Genomic DNA, 17,174 nt, shown 5'->3' on the forward strand with positions numbered 1-17,174 from the left:
TAAAAAATGGCAAGATTGTGTCATTTGCCGATGATACGGCTATAATCTTATCCCGTGCTGACTGGTTGAGCTTGTTTAGTGATCCCGAAAGTGATATAATGATAATAAAGCAATGGCTTGACTTAAACAACATGAGTTTAAATGTGAATAAAACAAAATTTATAACGTTTTCACCAACTTCCCCTGGACAACCGGACAATCATTTTAAATTAAAACTGCACTCAAATTGCTCTGACCGCTCAAAATGTAATTGCCCAGAAATACAAAAAGCCAAGAATACAAAATATCTTGGAGTAATAATTGATGAAAACTTGAATTGGCAACCTCATATATCATTTGTATGTAAAAAACTTAAATATATATCATATAAATTCTATAAACTCAACAAAATATTGAACATCAAAAACTTGAAAACTGTATATCATGCCTTAGTACAATCGGTTTTACAATATGGGGTAGTCATATGGGGTGCAGCATTTGATGTACACCTGAACAACCTTTTTATTGTCCAAAAAATACTATTAAAACCATTTTGAATAAACCGAGATTATACCCCACTCATTAATTTTCCAGGAATTTGATGTATTTACAGTTAGACAACTCTACGTTAAAACTTTACTTAAATACTTAGTAAAAAATAAAAGCAAATTTCCTAAATTAAATAAACATGTCTACAACTTCAGACCAAATATAATAGAAAAATTCCAAATTTATCCTACAAAGTTGAATTCACAAGAAGACAATTGATTTACACAAGCAGCAAATTAATAAATGCAATACTTTTTGATTTAAATGATAAAATATCAAAGTAGAGCATAACGGAATGGATTAAAGGTGAATATTTCTTCACTTTGAACCTAGCATTGTGATTTGTTTTTTTCTGTTTCAGTTTTCAGTTTGGTATTTCTCTGAATTCTGACCTTTTATAAATTATCAATATAGGAGTGAATTATTCTACTTTGGACCACATTTTTAGAGTATATTGATTTAAAGTATATTTTGTGTCTACTTCTGTTATAAAGCTTTTCGTTTCAATTTCCAGTTATTTCAAGGATTTTTTTAAGCAACTCTCACCAGCGGGCAAAGATTTTTCTTTTTGCTGGTGATGCCTAGAAATTTTATAATTGGTTTTTTCTGCTCTCATGTATATGCATGTATGTGTAATATTGTATTATGAACATTTTATTTTTATTTTTGCTATGTATGTATCTGTATGAGTAAATTATTGTTTGTTTTCTTTTTGGCAATAGATGAATTTGATTTGATTTGAAAATCTGGCCTACACATTAAAATCCAAGGTGATTCAGATAAAGCAGGTAATGAAAGGCAAACTCAATTCCCATTGGTTGAGTTACTGCATGGAGTTACCTCTCTTTATAGAAGGACCATGGCTTATATGTTTCTAGTTGAAGTAGGCTATTAATTGATTCTTTATCCCATGATTTCTGATGATCAGAGCTGGAATCTCGATTGTTTTCAACTGCGATGATGATAAAGTTAACCATAATGAAGTCAATATTTGATTGTACGAAATTCACATCATAAAGTTTCTTCCTTTTCAACTACTACAACAATCACCAACAATCAAGAGCAACTTGCATGAATAAGACCCCTCCTACTTATTGAGATTTTTGTACTAAATACACTGTGCGGTTGAAGATTTGAGCAGCATTCCTATTACTTCATCCATCATTAAGTAGTGGACTACTTGAGTTCTGGCAGCATATTAATTACTGTTGCAAGTTTACTACATTGTGCACCAGATGTAGTAACTACAAGTTGCATGAATAACAGAGCATCCAGTCACCGGCGATTATAGCATCAGTTTGTCATCACATCATTACTTAGTTTGTGCCGCGGCTGTCCTGCTCTGAGCGCGCGCGCCCGAATCGACCAATCACAGACAAGCACCCGCATCGATCCGATCTGGTCTGACCACGCCCCCTTCTGGGCCGTCCAGGAACCCGCAGCACTGAGTCGGCGTGAATAATAAAAAAACGTAGACTGAATCTGGATGGAAATGCTAAGACTGGAAGATGCGACGACTGACGGCTCTAATCAGTCAGGGATACTATACTACAATTATTGTACGCATTGAGGGCCTGTGTACAGAAGGGGATGGTGGTGAAACGATGAGGGGAACAGTTGTTATACCCTTTACGTTGGAAAATTCTGGGAAACTGGTGGATACATTTCCAGGGTTGTAGTAACGTATGAACTGAAAAGTGAAAGGATGTATTCTTCAGAAAGGAGGGAATAATGCAAGGAATATTGCACTCCTTATGTATATGGTAGACAAACTGGGAAAATTGTGGAAAATCGTTTGGGTTGTAGTATTTTACGCACTTTGTGGGATTGGAAAAGCTGTAGACTAGAGAGCGAGAAATAGTGGGAAACTTTTGGGTTGAGGGGGTGTTAGTCCTTGCTTCAAAAATACAAAATGAGAAATTCAAGGAAAATCATTCAAATTATTGGATTAGGAATGATAATCACTTATATTATTATGTTTCAATAATTATTGTACAGTATTTATTTAGCGTATGGCTTCCAAGACATCAATCAGTATTCATTTCCATCTTCATTTCTTTAGGATCATAATGGGAATGATCCCTTGTCTCAAGATATAAAAATAAACATAAAAAACAAACATAAATGGTAACTAAAAACGATTCATTCAAATACATAAATCCAGTCCATTCGGACAGGCTATTGAATCTGGAGTTGCCATCAAGAAATATTCTTCTGTTCCTCCCCTAAAGGCCGTGATTGGGCACTCTCTCACTATGTATTGTACAGTAGTATGGTACGCACTGGTGGACTGGAGGAGGGTAGTAGTCTACGTGGAGAAGAAATGTTGGGAAAATATTGTCGGGAGGGAGATTGTGTAAAATACTCAGGAAATTTTTGGAGAAGAGTGGAAGTGGTGTACTTATCACGAACATGTTGGAAATTCTGGATAAATCATAGAGAGCAGTTAACGTGGAACTAGTACTATGCTTTTGTGTTGTAAATACCGTTCCCAATAACAGTCGTGTTAACTCCTTCTCCCAACAAAATATTAATGTTCAAAAATATGAACTTGAAGGTTCCAAATTGATCACACTAGAAATTATTGCAATGATTCTTCAATTTCATTTTTCCAGAACCATCTTTAAATGAACAATCAAGTGCCTATAGAAACAATGCAATCAAGTAAGTGAGATCCCAGGAAGCAACTAACGAACATCTTGAGTCTAGACCAAAACTATTTCAAACAAGTAAACATAAAATTTAGTACCAAGCAAAAGAGTTGTTAAAGGACGTGGAACAAATAATAATTGTAATTGTTCTATAAGAATTTGGAGGTAGGCCTATTGCAAAACGGAAATAGGATAGCTGACAGTAGTTGTGACATTCTAGTTATTACAATCATAGATCCAAATTGCAGTGGCGGATTTTATGAAAAAATAGAATAGTGCTTGTCCAGTGTGTCTAGTGTGCCTCACTGACACTACACCTACACTTACCTCTGTTAGTAACTGATTCTCATGTCTCATTTTACAAGGAATTTAATTTTCAAAATAATGACGATTTCAAACATAATAAAAGTTGAAGTCACGTTTCATTTCATTTAGAGAACCAAGACATGAGAGTTAAGGTACGCACCATTAACATGCATCCGTTAGTCCTTTGAGATGAGCCCCATATAACCTACTCCTTCATGAGGAAATATCTCATGCTAGAATTGTGTTTCTGGGAAGACACATTTTTGAAATATAAGCTCATCAAAACCATTGATCCCAGCAAGGATTTTGACTATTAACCATACAACAAGAGAATATTTTACCATTTTCAACAACTCCTTATCATTGAGAGAGCAGCATTGAATGAGTTCTGCTCATTCGTCATTTCTAATCATAAAATGTGTCATAGATCAACGTTTGATACGCTTAGAACAGGAATGGTTGATCAATATTCGAAAATATTCAATAATCAAAAGTGGACAACATCGTTGCCAACTCTCTTTTTGCAACTGCCTTCCCTAGAATACAGTTGATAACGGTATATCTGATGAAATTCGAATTAACTGTTTATTTTTGTTAAAAATTATCAATTATATTTTATTCGTCAAGAAAATATATTTCCTAATTATTCAGTGATAAATTTTAATAATTGAGATTGGATATTTTATTCAATAAATTATATTCCAATATTGTTGAAAAACGATCTGGCAACGTTGTGGACGAAGAAAAGGCAAGCGCTATCTGCCTTGTTGAATGATAGACAATGATAGCAACACCATTGTTAATCAAATACTGTCATTATAACGTGAACCTCAATGTAATAAATTAACTGCTATTACTATAGTCAGTAGTGATGAATGTTACTAGTCAGTAATGAATGAATTATATTATAATTGTTTGAGGAGTGCGTAAGACGTAGACTGCTATATTGTGATTGGGAGAAGTACTTGAATCGAAAATGAGTAGATTGAGATTCAGTAAAGAAATGTTATTATTTTCAGAATCGCCAAACATCATTTGGTACGAAATTATCATCAAACATCATTGTTGGAAAATTTAAGGAAAGGGCTTCCTCATCAGTTTTCGGCTAGACAATCTTGTAGTTGACTGATATCGACTTGATTCTTGACTCAAGAGTGTTTCTGTGATCAATGGTAGCCTAATGAACACAAATCGGGAGATTCATTAGAGTTTTCACAGGCTAATGGAATCTGTTAAAAATGTATTAGGCAGGATGTTGTAATATTATTTTTGAGCAATACATTTTTACATTTGTTTGAATAATCTTTCTACTTACTAATAATAATGTTAGCGATTATGATAATCTAGATAGTATCAATAGTTCCTTGATGATGTTGTCACTCAATTATCATGGACACATGCAGCAAACCTTCATGACAATGAATGAATGCAATACACCATGATGTGTGAGTGGTGCCCCCACTCGCAAACCATGACACCCTCGAAATAATGTGCGTTGAAATGTTGCACACTTGCACACCACTTCACACCATGCTAGGGCTGCACTCGAGTAAGCGTGAAGATAATAAAATGTGTTCTCTCAGCTATAAGTGAGTGTGTGAAGAGATAAAGAGAGAAATTGGTTTTGGAGAGAGAGAGAAAGAGAGAACCATAAGTGAGAGTGAGAAGAGATTAAGATAAATTATTGCAAGATAGAGAGAGATAGAGACATTTGATTGCCTTTATTAAGGGCGAAGCTAGGACTCCAGGTCCTCTCTGCCACACAACCCTCTACATTTCATACACATGAATACTATGGATAACGAAATCAAGATAATGATAAAAATTTAATGAATGAGCTGAAAATCCAAACTTCGAATTGATAACTAATACAAAATACATTTTTACAAAAATTAATCTTGAATAGAGATTCAAAACTATGATGACAAAGAAATTCAGAGCTACAATTTGAAAAATATGTATAGCATATGAATACAAAATAAAGTGTGGAATAGATGAATTCAAGACTAAAATAAATATTTAAATTAAATTACAAATTTTAACTTAATTAACATTCACTCACACATGCATGCAGTTAAAAACATTAATTAGACTTCCCAAGATCTAAAATATTAATCTGAATTCTACATCCTATTACGTCTACAAAGGAGTAGAGATAAATGCCAAACGAAGAATAGTGATAGAATACCCAGAAAGTACAAACTGACATTGAAAAACTCAACCCGAATCACACCTAATCCCCGCCACTCGCCCTCAGCCATTGTTGGAGGATTGAAATGGAGGTTGGAGGTTGAAGTGATTCCAAATTCGGCAAGCTGTCACGTGGAATTGTTTGTTATACATGGTTGTCCTATGATTAGGAATAACCAATAGTTCTGCGCCCTGTTTAGTATTCCTCACACTTCGATCACCAATGAAAACAAACTTTCTTGCCAGTTATTTAAGACTTTTCAAATGTATTACTTCATGCATAGACATCAAAATGTGATAATCTCTCAAAGGCATGAGCTTCAGTATGCCTAGCAGCTGCTGGAAATGAGGTGTTACATGGTCATCTCTTCTGATATTGTAAATGAGACGGAAGCAGTAATTCTGGGCTCTCTGCAGAAGCTCTGACAAGATCACAGTCACTAATTACATTAACCACACTGTCGGCGTAGTTGAAGTAAGGGAAAAACAATGACTTCACCAACATTACTTTCACATGAATGGGATCAAGACAACGATCTTTTTAAAAGAGTGTATACCTGCAAACACCTTCCTGCAAGTGATGTTTACTTGTTGTGTTGAAGGAGTTCACTTCTTGAATTAATCAAGAGCAATAAGCAATAATCATTTATTTTAATAAAGGGCCTATTATTAGAGTCAATACGTCGGCGAGAAATGAGTTTGATGTAGACGATGATTATTGCTTCCGATTGAGCTTCGTTTATTTTCAGTCCATATTTGTGTGTCCAGTCTGTGAGAGCTTTAATAAGTTCATATCATCCATATAAGTTCATCGTTCATCTTCTTTACTGTATCTGTGAAATCGCTCAGGTTGAAGTGAATGTACAGCTAAAGGACATCAGCATATAAGTGCTGTTTTGAAAAATTAAAGACATTTTTTACGCCATTGATGCATTATAAACACTTAATGAGTGAGGCCTTTGAATAAGAGAGGCCCAAGTACTGATCCCTGGGGTACTCCTCTCTCTACAATACGGTAGACAGAAGAAAATCCATTTAATTTCACTGACTGACACCGGTGACTCAAGTAAGTGCTAAACCACTGCAATACCTGGATGAAAAATCTCAAGTTCCTCAGCTTTTTTATCAGGAGAGTGTGGTGAACACAATCAAAAGCCTTGCTGAAGTCAATTAGAACTAACAGTGTAGCCTGTTTGCTATCCATTGCCTTACGCATATCATCAGTCACACAGAGCAATGTAGTGGTGGTACTATGACTTTTCTTGAAACCAGATTGGAATTCACTCAGTGGGTTGTTTAACATTAAGTAATCATTAACCTGCTGATGAACAACCCTCTCTAAGCCTTTGGAAAGGGGTGAGAGAATAAGTATGGGTCTAAAATCTGAAGTAGGATTTGGTATTTTATTGAGAGGTTACATAGCTGAATATTCCCAGTGAGTTGGGAAAATAGCGGAGAAAAGTGAAAAATTGTACAGATGTGTTATGTAAGGGAGAGTTACTGGTAGGGTATCTCGGATAAACTTCATAGAAAGAGAGACTTCACCAGCTGCATTGCTCTTAATCCTTTTTGGACAGTGATAAACCTGAATTTCCGTGACTTCAGAGAATTCAAATCCATTCTGAAAAGGGTTCACCTCTAGGCGGACTGCAGATATTGGGATATTGCAGGAAAATGAATTGAGTTCTTCAAGGCTATGCGATATATTAGCCAATCACTTCTCCTTTCCCAGCCCTCATACTCTTCAAAGTTTTCCAAACATGTGCAGAGGTTCGAATGTCAGTGAGTAAATTACGAAAATAATGACATTTTGGATTATGAATTATCAACTCACAGTGATTCCGAAGCCTATTATACTCTGCAAAGATCATGGGACACCTAGTTCTAACCAAAATTTCTTGTCTTGTTCATTCATGAGTTGACGTATGTCTGGAATGATCTATGGTGCTTGACTTTTAGTAACCTTCTTGCATTTCAAAGAAACGTGCTTATTGAACAGCAGACACATGTTTTCTTGAAATACATCCAGCTTCTCATTCATAGAGTCAGCTACAAGAGAAAGAGGGAGAGGGGTGAGACGATGACGAGAAGGTACTGCAGATGAGTGCAGAGACTGCAAATGAGTGATAGAGAGAAATTATATACATGAAGATTGTGAGATTCATGGAATACAGAGTAATATTATATGGAGCAATATCTGGAAAAGATGATGGAAACAAGTGATGAACATTATAAGGAAAACCAAGAATAGAATAATGAAAGTGGTGAGCAGAGACGACAATGAAGTAGAGAAGTGCAAGAGAGTACAAATTAATAAGATTCATAGGAAGCAGTAATGTACAGAGGGAAGACAAGGTGAAGGAATAGGAAGATGATTAGGTTGAAGCAGAAGGAGGAGGTGGGAAAAGGATGAAACCTTTGAAATTCATAGACTGCAAAGTTTGTGAGGGTGGACCAAGATGTGATCATTTTAGGGGAGTATAATTGACAAGCCGGAACTGAACAGTGATGCGGTACGACAATGGAGGAGAACAAAAAGAAGAAAAAGTGGAAGAATTTTTAGAGTAGCGTGAAATATCGACTGGGCTGCCTAGTAATATTATATTTCTTGTTAATGACGTCACTTTCAGTTATGATCCTGATGGGGTGTTTTTCTGCACGTACTCGTCTCTCATTCTCTCTCGATTCATCTCACTTTCTCACACTCTCTTTCTCAGGAAAGGAGGAGAGGGTTTAATGGTTGGGAGTGCATACTAGCCGTAGATAGATTGATCTGGTAGTAGTGGCTCTCTCACCATCTTTGTCTATCAATCTATCTCTCTCTTTCCCAGGGGAGAGAAGATAATAACCATTAGATGTTGTCTACTCTGGCAGTAGTCGTGTGGGTGGAAAACCTTCTGAGAGGAGGGGGTGAATGAGGATCAACAGGCGAGGGAGTACTCATTTTAGTTTCGGTCTGTGATGACGATTAGGGAGGATTATGTTTTCGTCCCTTGGTCCCTTGGCTCCCCCTCCCCCTTAGCCGCACGTGGCCTTTACATTAGAAAGGGCCGGTGATCGAATAGGCAGTTGTGCTTGTACGTGTGCGTGTGCTAGTGCTAGTTGATAGTGGCAGTAGCAGATATCATGTTTTGAAGAATTGTTTAGTCCGAGTAGAGAGGATTGGTTGAACCGGAAACCCATTTAGGAAACTTCTGAGAAAACCACTGGACAACCGCCATCTGAAAATATTCAGTTTATCAGAGATTGACAATGGTGTAATAACCTAAACCGGTCTTTCTAATTATCAATAAATTAGTGGTTTTTTGACAATTTCTTAGTCTTTTTCATTCAATATGAAAATATTCATATGTAAAATGGGATGGGTGAGAATAATATAGGTTTGTTCGCTGGAAAGCACAGAAAATCATCGGAAAGCTGGCCTTTAGAATGTTTGAAATCAGCTTTGAGCAAAGACCGTACAGTTATGATCTGAATTATAGCGATCATCAATATTAATCAATACTAATCTCAATTCATTAACTTCCTACATTTTATTGTTATTTGAACAGCTCACAGGTCAATACAAGTACTCAATATAATACTACACCACTACTAATACCAATACTTCATCTTATTCGATTTGAGATCTCAATTGAAAATACACAAGGTTCATCGTAATTGAGATGCTAACATTTTAACTCATCATATCATGAGTCAATCTCTTCCCTTTGACATACTAACTGATATCCAACACCTATCACATACCCATCTATCACCTATTACTTCTTATTTATCAAGATCCATTTTTAATTATGATATGATCCTATTACCATTCTACAAGTAGACAGGATTGACACAACTCTCCCACTGCTTTGATCACAAGATTTGTCACCATCCTACCTGGCATTAACCTCACCTCATTGTCCACGCTTAGAAAAATGACCAATGATCAATGACTTATGACTACTGATGACATATTAGTACTCGTATACTAATAACTACTACTTATGTCTACTGATGACTTATTAGTACTCGTATACATGCTACCGTTATGATCGACTAATATGAGAACATTTTAATCATTAATAATAAATTCGATAACCGTAAACTGACATGACGTCAATTATTTTGTTAAACGACAAGGACTTGAGAAATAGAGTGGGAAAGTTTATAGAATTTCAACTGATAACAATCACAAACAACAGGGCTTCTAAACCGAAGATGAAAATATAAGTCTCAAACATGTAAAACTGAAGAGCATAGAATGACAACTGACTTGAAAAACTTTAACATCTATAGTTGAGCAAGTTTTGTTACGCCGGTGTCTTTATGTGTGTGTCTGTGTGGGTGAGGGGTGTGTATGTGTTGGTCTGGTTGTCGCAAGCATGACAACTTTATCAAGAATGAGTTGATTCGGCACTTTGTTCTCTATCAAGAGACGCACCCCTTCTGAAAAATTGAACTCTAAAAGGGGTGATGCACCCCTCTATGATATACTCATATACTCCTCAGCATCAATGAATATGACTATTACTGCCTGACAATTTATGCGAGCACATTTCTAATGCTTATAAGCTTGTACATAACCACTGAAAGTATAGAGTGTAGCGTGGTCATTCATTACTCAATGTTAAAGTGAAGAGATAAATTATTGCACAAGTATGAAATCTGAATTTAGTTTGTAATAGGTTCTTATTTGTCATCCTCATGTGTTTATAAGACTCAATCTCTGTTGGACTTCTTTATTGAGAGCACTCTCGTCAACTTTAAAAGAAAAATTAAAGATAAAGATAAAGGGGTGCATCATATTACACAGAGAAGGAATTTTTACCATTACATTGGCTGTCAAATCCTCTTGACTCCTATGTCATCATGAAACCGAATCGGTTGCATATTATTTTTATAAAAAATATCTCTCACTCGACTCTGATTGGCTAGTCTTTATGTTAGTGAAATATTGCTTGTTCCTCGTTTGTCCGTTTCTTACAAGTCCAAGTCTTCGGCCATACTCAAATTGACTGTTGTGATAACGATTGATATTCTCTGCTTGAGATTGAAACTGGCAACTTTTCTCATGCCATACACCGATAGACTGTTTTCATGACAATAAAATAACTGATTTTTCATTGGTTAATTCTTAACTGCTCGATTTCTCCTATAAACTCGCATTGGCTGACTCGCTGTGATGCTTTTGTCATGACGTCTTTGTCAATATTACTAACTCTCACATTAGTGTGCTTGCAATTGAAACAAGCCTCTCTGATTCCATACTATACTGAGAAAAAGATAAATTATGTAATTGTATCGTTAGGCTAGTTTCACACACATTCGGTTCGGTTCGTTTAGTTTCTTTTCGGTTCGTTTTCGGCAAATTCCGATAAGTGTGAAACGGTAATTCGGTTTGAATTCGGTACCGAATAGAAACCGCATAGAACCGAACGCCCACTTGACTCTAATAAATTCTATCAGGTTCAAATTCGTTTCTAGCGAAGGGCTACTTTCACACACATTCGGTTCGGTTCGGTTCGTTTCGTTCTCGGCAAATTCCGATAAGTGTGAAACGGTGATTCGGTTTGAATTCGTTTCCGAATAGCAACCGCATAGCACCAAACGCCCCCTCGACACGAATAGGTTTTATCATATTCGAATTCTTTGCTAGGAAAACGGAAACAAAAACAAAGTTTTTTACACACGCTCGCTTTTTTTGTTTTTATTTCAACCTGATATCGTAATTATCTGTTTCAGAATCTTCCATTTCAAAACCATGTGGTCAATTCATTTCTGTTAGTTTAATGGAGCATTTTTTTCTCAATGAATAGTTTGCTAAAGAAATAATATGAAGATAAATAAAAACTCAGGGAGGGGAGATTTTTTATTTTTTTCCCACGAGAATTACATGATTTCATTAATGGAGAGATAAATGAAGGTTATGTACCATGTGTCAAAACAAGAAACAAATTTACAATTAAAAGAAAATAATCACTCTGAACGTCCAAAATTAATATAATCAAAAATAAACTATTCAAATAATTCACAATTTTCAAGATAAATGATTCAATTTGTTCAAGAAATCACATTTCACTATTTGAACACCAGCTTTTATAATCATTTTAAGACAGCATGAATATTGTGAAAATCCAAACACAGCTGTGTTTGAGTAGAAATTACCTAGTTAGAACCGTACGAATCAAACCTGATATTAGTCCAGTCACTATACAGTAATACATTGGTGCACGCATCTTAACGGGTGATTCTCATGGAACATAATAATCATGAACTCATGTCATCGTGCGAAATATCAATGTGAGGACAATGTAGTTGGTGATAATGGTTGAAGCTGAAAATTAGGTGTTTTTCACAATACAAGGAGCATTGTTGTCGGATGTACCTGGAAATCTATATAGGATAGAGCGCTCTACCTGATCTCAGATTGTAGAGCACAAAAATACGCCCAGAGGGATTGGATTTTGAATTATACATCTAAATGGTAACAATCGGAAGATATTGTTGATCAGAAACTAAAATTCATCAAAATTGATTTTTCTTCAAATTTCACTCATTTTTGAAAAATCATAACTCAGTACTCATTGGAGATAGAGAGTTCCGAATGATCTTTTTTTATTCAAAATGTTATAATCTAGAAAAAGGCGGGAGCAAATTTTCCTGTCCGATTACGAGATTTGGCAGTAATGGCTGAAAACTGGAAAATGTGCCAAAAATACGAGGTTTTTGGGCCACTCTGTATCTAGCACAAGGAAATTTTGCATGAAGGAATTGGTTCTGGACTTCTCTTATGTACCCAAATAATATATTAAATAATCAGAACTATAATATAAATTGCAAACACCCCCCCTTTTTTATGTCTATATTGACTGGACTATATGTATGAAAGCCTCATTCGTTTTCGGCAACGAACCGAAAACAAACCGAACCGAATGAAACCGAATGTGTGTGAAGCTAGCCTCAGGCTGCTCAAGAATAATGGAAGAGATGATCTAGATACACCAGACCCTGGCTGTAGAATAAAACCATCGAGAAAATGAGAAAAGAGGTTGGAGAAGATAAGAAGGATTATTCGAGAATAAGGCGAAGACGGTACGAAGTAGGAGAGTATGAAGACAGTTGAAGACGGAAGGAGAGGGAATTATGATAGGATGCGTTAATGAGATGAATGGAAGAGAAATGAAAAGAAAATGAGACTAGATAAGAACAGAAAACCGTAAGAAAAGGTAACGAAAAAAGAGGGAGGAAAAGAAAGAATGAATAGATAGAAAGACAGGATTGAAGTTGGAGGAGAAGGAGAGAAAATGAGTAGAAGTTGGAGGAGTATGGTGGATGGGGAGGGAGATGGTTAGGGAAGAAGATAAAGGCAACAACTGTAACGAAGGAAACGAAAACAAGAAAGAATGAAAAATAGTAAGAGTTAATGAACAGATTTTTTTCCAAATAAAGCAGAAGAAAAATTAACGGTCTAAATAAATGCCTCATTACAATGGGAAAGAATGGTTGTAGCACATATCTCATATCTCTCTATTTCTTTTTCTTCTTCTTCTTCTTCTTCTTTTTCTTCTTCTTCTTTTTCTTCTTTTTCTTCTTCTTCTTCTTCTTCTTCTTTCTGCCATTCTCATGCTCCCGCTACTACCAATCTTAAACCTCTCCAAATTTTCCGCTTTCTCCTTTCTCCTTTTTTGAATTTCCAGTGTTGACACCGTATTACATTGGCTCAATAAGGTCGTTGCTAAGCACTCTTCCACAGTTGGTTTAGTAAGGCCTTGCTTGGAAGAGAGCTGCTAGACAATGTTCTATCTGCGCTTAGCAGATGAAACAGGGAACAGAAAGAAAGGAGAACGATGAGAGAATAACGAGAGAGAAGAATATATTAGAGGGAGATAGAGCAAGAGAGGGGGAATAGAGGAGAGAGAGAGTATGTGTGTGTGTGTGAGAGACAGGGAGAATAGTGGAGAGAGATGAGAGATCACGCAACCTGATCCAGTGAACGGGCTGAGCTGAGCTGGAGCTAAGCCTAGGCTTGAAGGCGGGTTTCAGGCTTCATTTGACGAATCAATTTGCTAATGGCTACAACCCCCAAGGGAGGTAATCGGGAGGGGGTGCGGGTGCGTTAGGCAAGGGGTTGCAAGACAAAAACCGTTTTGGGACTTGAAGGAAGAAGGGTAGTGTGCGTCTTCCCTTCATTATTTTCATTATTACTACGTTCAAGAATTATGATATTATTATATTTGAGAATCATGCAATAAATCTCTCCCATTCATTCCACTAATATCTCATGTCGGAATTCGAAAAATAATGTTAATTTTACTAATATTCTCTCGGTGGATTGATGGGAGAAGTTTCATTGTGAATCTCATTTGGAAACGAAATATGCAATGAAGCCTCGCGCAAGCCGACGCGGTTCAGTAACCTACACAATATAAGCTTCCACTATACTCCGTACAAAATTAATTTTGACTTGGAGGGACATGCGCAGCAGAGAAAGATAGGGACACAGAGGCACGATGTTACCGTTCTGAACCGGCCAGCGTTCTCTAATTTGTAGTGACTGCTCATGTGATCATGCTACACATGAGAAGTTTCCTATCTGAAAGTATTCAGTCGACTGAGTTTAATAGACAAATTGGCAACTGCGCTTCTACCTATGACTCTTTTATCACTGTAATTGGCAGATCTTCCTCCATTTCTCTGCGCCGCATATTGCTCCAAGTTAGAAGTAATTTTGTACGGAGTATAGATGCTGCGGGAATGCGGAGTTGGAAATGTCCGGGACTCAAATGTACATGACATTTCCAGTTCCGTGTTCCCGCAGCAACTAGAGGAAGCTACTTGTGCAGGCTAGTAGCAGGCTTTCCTATTGTCCTTGTGTACAGGCTGCTTAATATGAGTGTGACAGTCACGATTTTGTGGATTTTATTATAAAATTCGAAAACCTTCCTGATGTTCTTGTTTTATTGTTTGTTACAGGTGAAAGCAGACCAAACACATCACCCTACTATGGCAGTAAGGTGGGAACTTTCAAAAGTTTCGAGCACAAAGTGAAAGGAGAGGTGTTCGCGGTCGACGAGACCACCCTCTTCATCAAGGGCTTCACCTATGATGGAACTGCCCCAGGTTGGTATTATGGCACCCTCCAAAGCAACCTTATATCAGATTTCTAATGTCTTGATTCATCATCAACTGTGATTTGTGGAGTAATTGTTTTGGGCTTCTGGCCAAGTAGTTCTTTAGATCTTGATAATTGTGAATTCTAGTAAGTTTGGCCTTTATTTCGAACAAGGTTGGAAATTATGCATCTAGTGCGATACATCTCGTACCTCTCTAAAAAACAAATAACAGAGAGCAGAATTAGAAACCTGTTGTAAGGAAATGATATTATATTTATATTTCGACGGATTCTGATGCATGCACTAGATCTCATACATTTCCAAGGCCCTTAAGAGATGTGAGCCTATCTGTACATTTTTGCAAATATGATAATGCAATATATTTGTTCTATTTCTGCACAACACAATAATGATGTAATACCGAGATAGCAGAGAAGAAAATGGAGGGTAACAGATAAACACAAATGTGAGCTTCAATCCCAGTTACTAAATAAACCCGATTGACATGTGCTAGTGAAGTCTTTTTATCAAATTGTACATTCAAGAAAGAATTGTGTACCACCAGAAACGAAAAGAAAGTGAATAAGCAAGTGTAGGGTACGAACAAGTGAACGATATTACAGTATAACAAAATTTTGCTACTCGGTTACTCGGATTCCAATCAATCTGAATATGATATCTCAGAGAAACTAATTTGAAACATATATGATACCAGAAGGTGAAAATTTTGTGTCACCTCAGAAATCAATGAGACAGCAAAATAAGACACCTGTGAATTTGATAATTTTAGTCTATTTATCCCAACTATGACATCTCAACTGAAATTTGCAACTGTGTAACTTTGTATAATAACCGGCAGGGAAAAATTTCCACAAGTGACGAAAGCCACGTTGTTGCTATATACCATCCATACATGCTATAATAGACCTATAATATACTTGCGTTGTTGCATAGCCACCTCTAATACAAGGCCCCGGCTTACGATATTGCAACGACGCAGTGTAGGCCTAGAATCTAATACATGATTAATGAAAAAGATTTAAAAAATCTGGTGTGGTGCACTCACACAACTTTCCTTGCCGTTATGAAAATTTATCAACTGACGCTAGTGTTCCCGCGCATCTCAAGTCTACTTTTCTAAGATCTGAGCCAGCTGGTGACAGGACAATAACGCTAGATATACACGAGATCTGCTATCTCTCCTTAGTAAATGATTTAATAGAATCAACAATTGCCAACAGTTTGCAATTGACTAATCTTATTTTCTCGAATTTCGAGCTTATTTTCAATTCAAGGTGAAAATGTTACTGAACATTAATTATAGAGATTTTTATGCTCAATCTTTTCCACTCGAATTATTTTGTTTAAATTGTATCTGAAGCCTGATAATTGGAAATCTAAAACCAAACTTTGCATAGATGGTGCAGTCAGTACTCCTGAAATTTTTACAGATATGAGACTTGTGGCAGTTGATAGAGCTTATCAATGACTTTTCTAGGTATGAATTTGATCAAAATCGTTGGAGCCGTTTTCGAGAAAATCGTGAAAAACCCTGTTTTTGACAACATTTTCGCCATTTTAGCCGCCATCTTGAATTGCATTTGATCGAAAATGTTCGTGTCGGATCCTTATAGTGTAAGGACCTTAAGTTCCAAATTTCAAGTCATTCCGTTAATTGGGAGATGAGATATCGTGTACACAGACGCACATACACTCATACACACACACACACACACACACACACACACACACACACACACACACATACAGACCAATACCCAAAAACCACTTTTTCCTACAGATACCCTGAAAAGTGACCATTTGTGCACTGATTGCAGGCTGCAAAGAATCACTTTTCCGCACTAGTGCACAAAGTGAGTACTTTGCGTACTCCAGATTTGCAGCATGACAACGCAAAATAGTTAGTAGGTTATATGGAGCACCAGTGCAGCAAAATCAAAATTAAGTTGGTAACAGTGAGTGGGCTGCTATAGTGAGCAGAGGTGCAACGAAGCACAACGCGCTAATTAAGTAGATATTATAATGGAGGACAACGACAGCACAGTGCCACCACAGCATGCCACCACAGCACACACCACACAGCTGCCCCCCGCCATTCAAACACTACTACATTATTCAGGCAATTTTACCCATAATTACCCACTTTTCATATTCAATGGTAACTGTAGGAAAAATTTAATGTGAAATACGTGCGCAAAGTTCGTTTGCTGCACTCAAGAAACCATTCCGCCCTCGCCTACGGCTCGGGCGTAAACGTTTCTTTCGATGCAGCAAACTGTCACTTTGCGCACTAGTTGCACAAATAACTATTTCCTACAGTTACGTTGAAAAGTGGCCATTGCTGCACTGATTACAGAACGCAAAGAATCACTTTTCCGCT

The 17,174-nt window shown here is 36.7% G+C and overlaps 1 protein-coding gene across 1 annotated transcript in view; it reads left to right on the top strand.

Moving 5' to 3' along the window:
• The window catches only part of LOC111043435 (protein Skeletor, isoforms B/C), a 122,790-nt gene that overhangs the window by 25,340 nt on the left and 80,276 nt on the right, over positions 1-17,174 (top strand). The window contains exon 2 of the mRNA XM_039437165.1: positions 14,634-14,780. Within this exon, the coding sequence (XP_039293099.1) occupies positions 14,634-14,780 (147 nt within the window). The remainder of the gene's footprint in view (positions 1-14,633; positions 14,781-17,174) is intronic.

Source organism: Nilaparvata lugens, chromosome 1 (genome assembly GCF_014356525.2).
Source record: "Nilaparvata lugens isolate BPH chromosome 1, ASM1435652v1, whole genome shotgun sequence".
Taxonomy (NCBI): domain Eukaryota; kingdom Metazoa; phylum Arthropoda; class Insecta; order Hemiptera; family Delphacidae; genus Nilaparvata; species Nilaparvata lugens.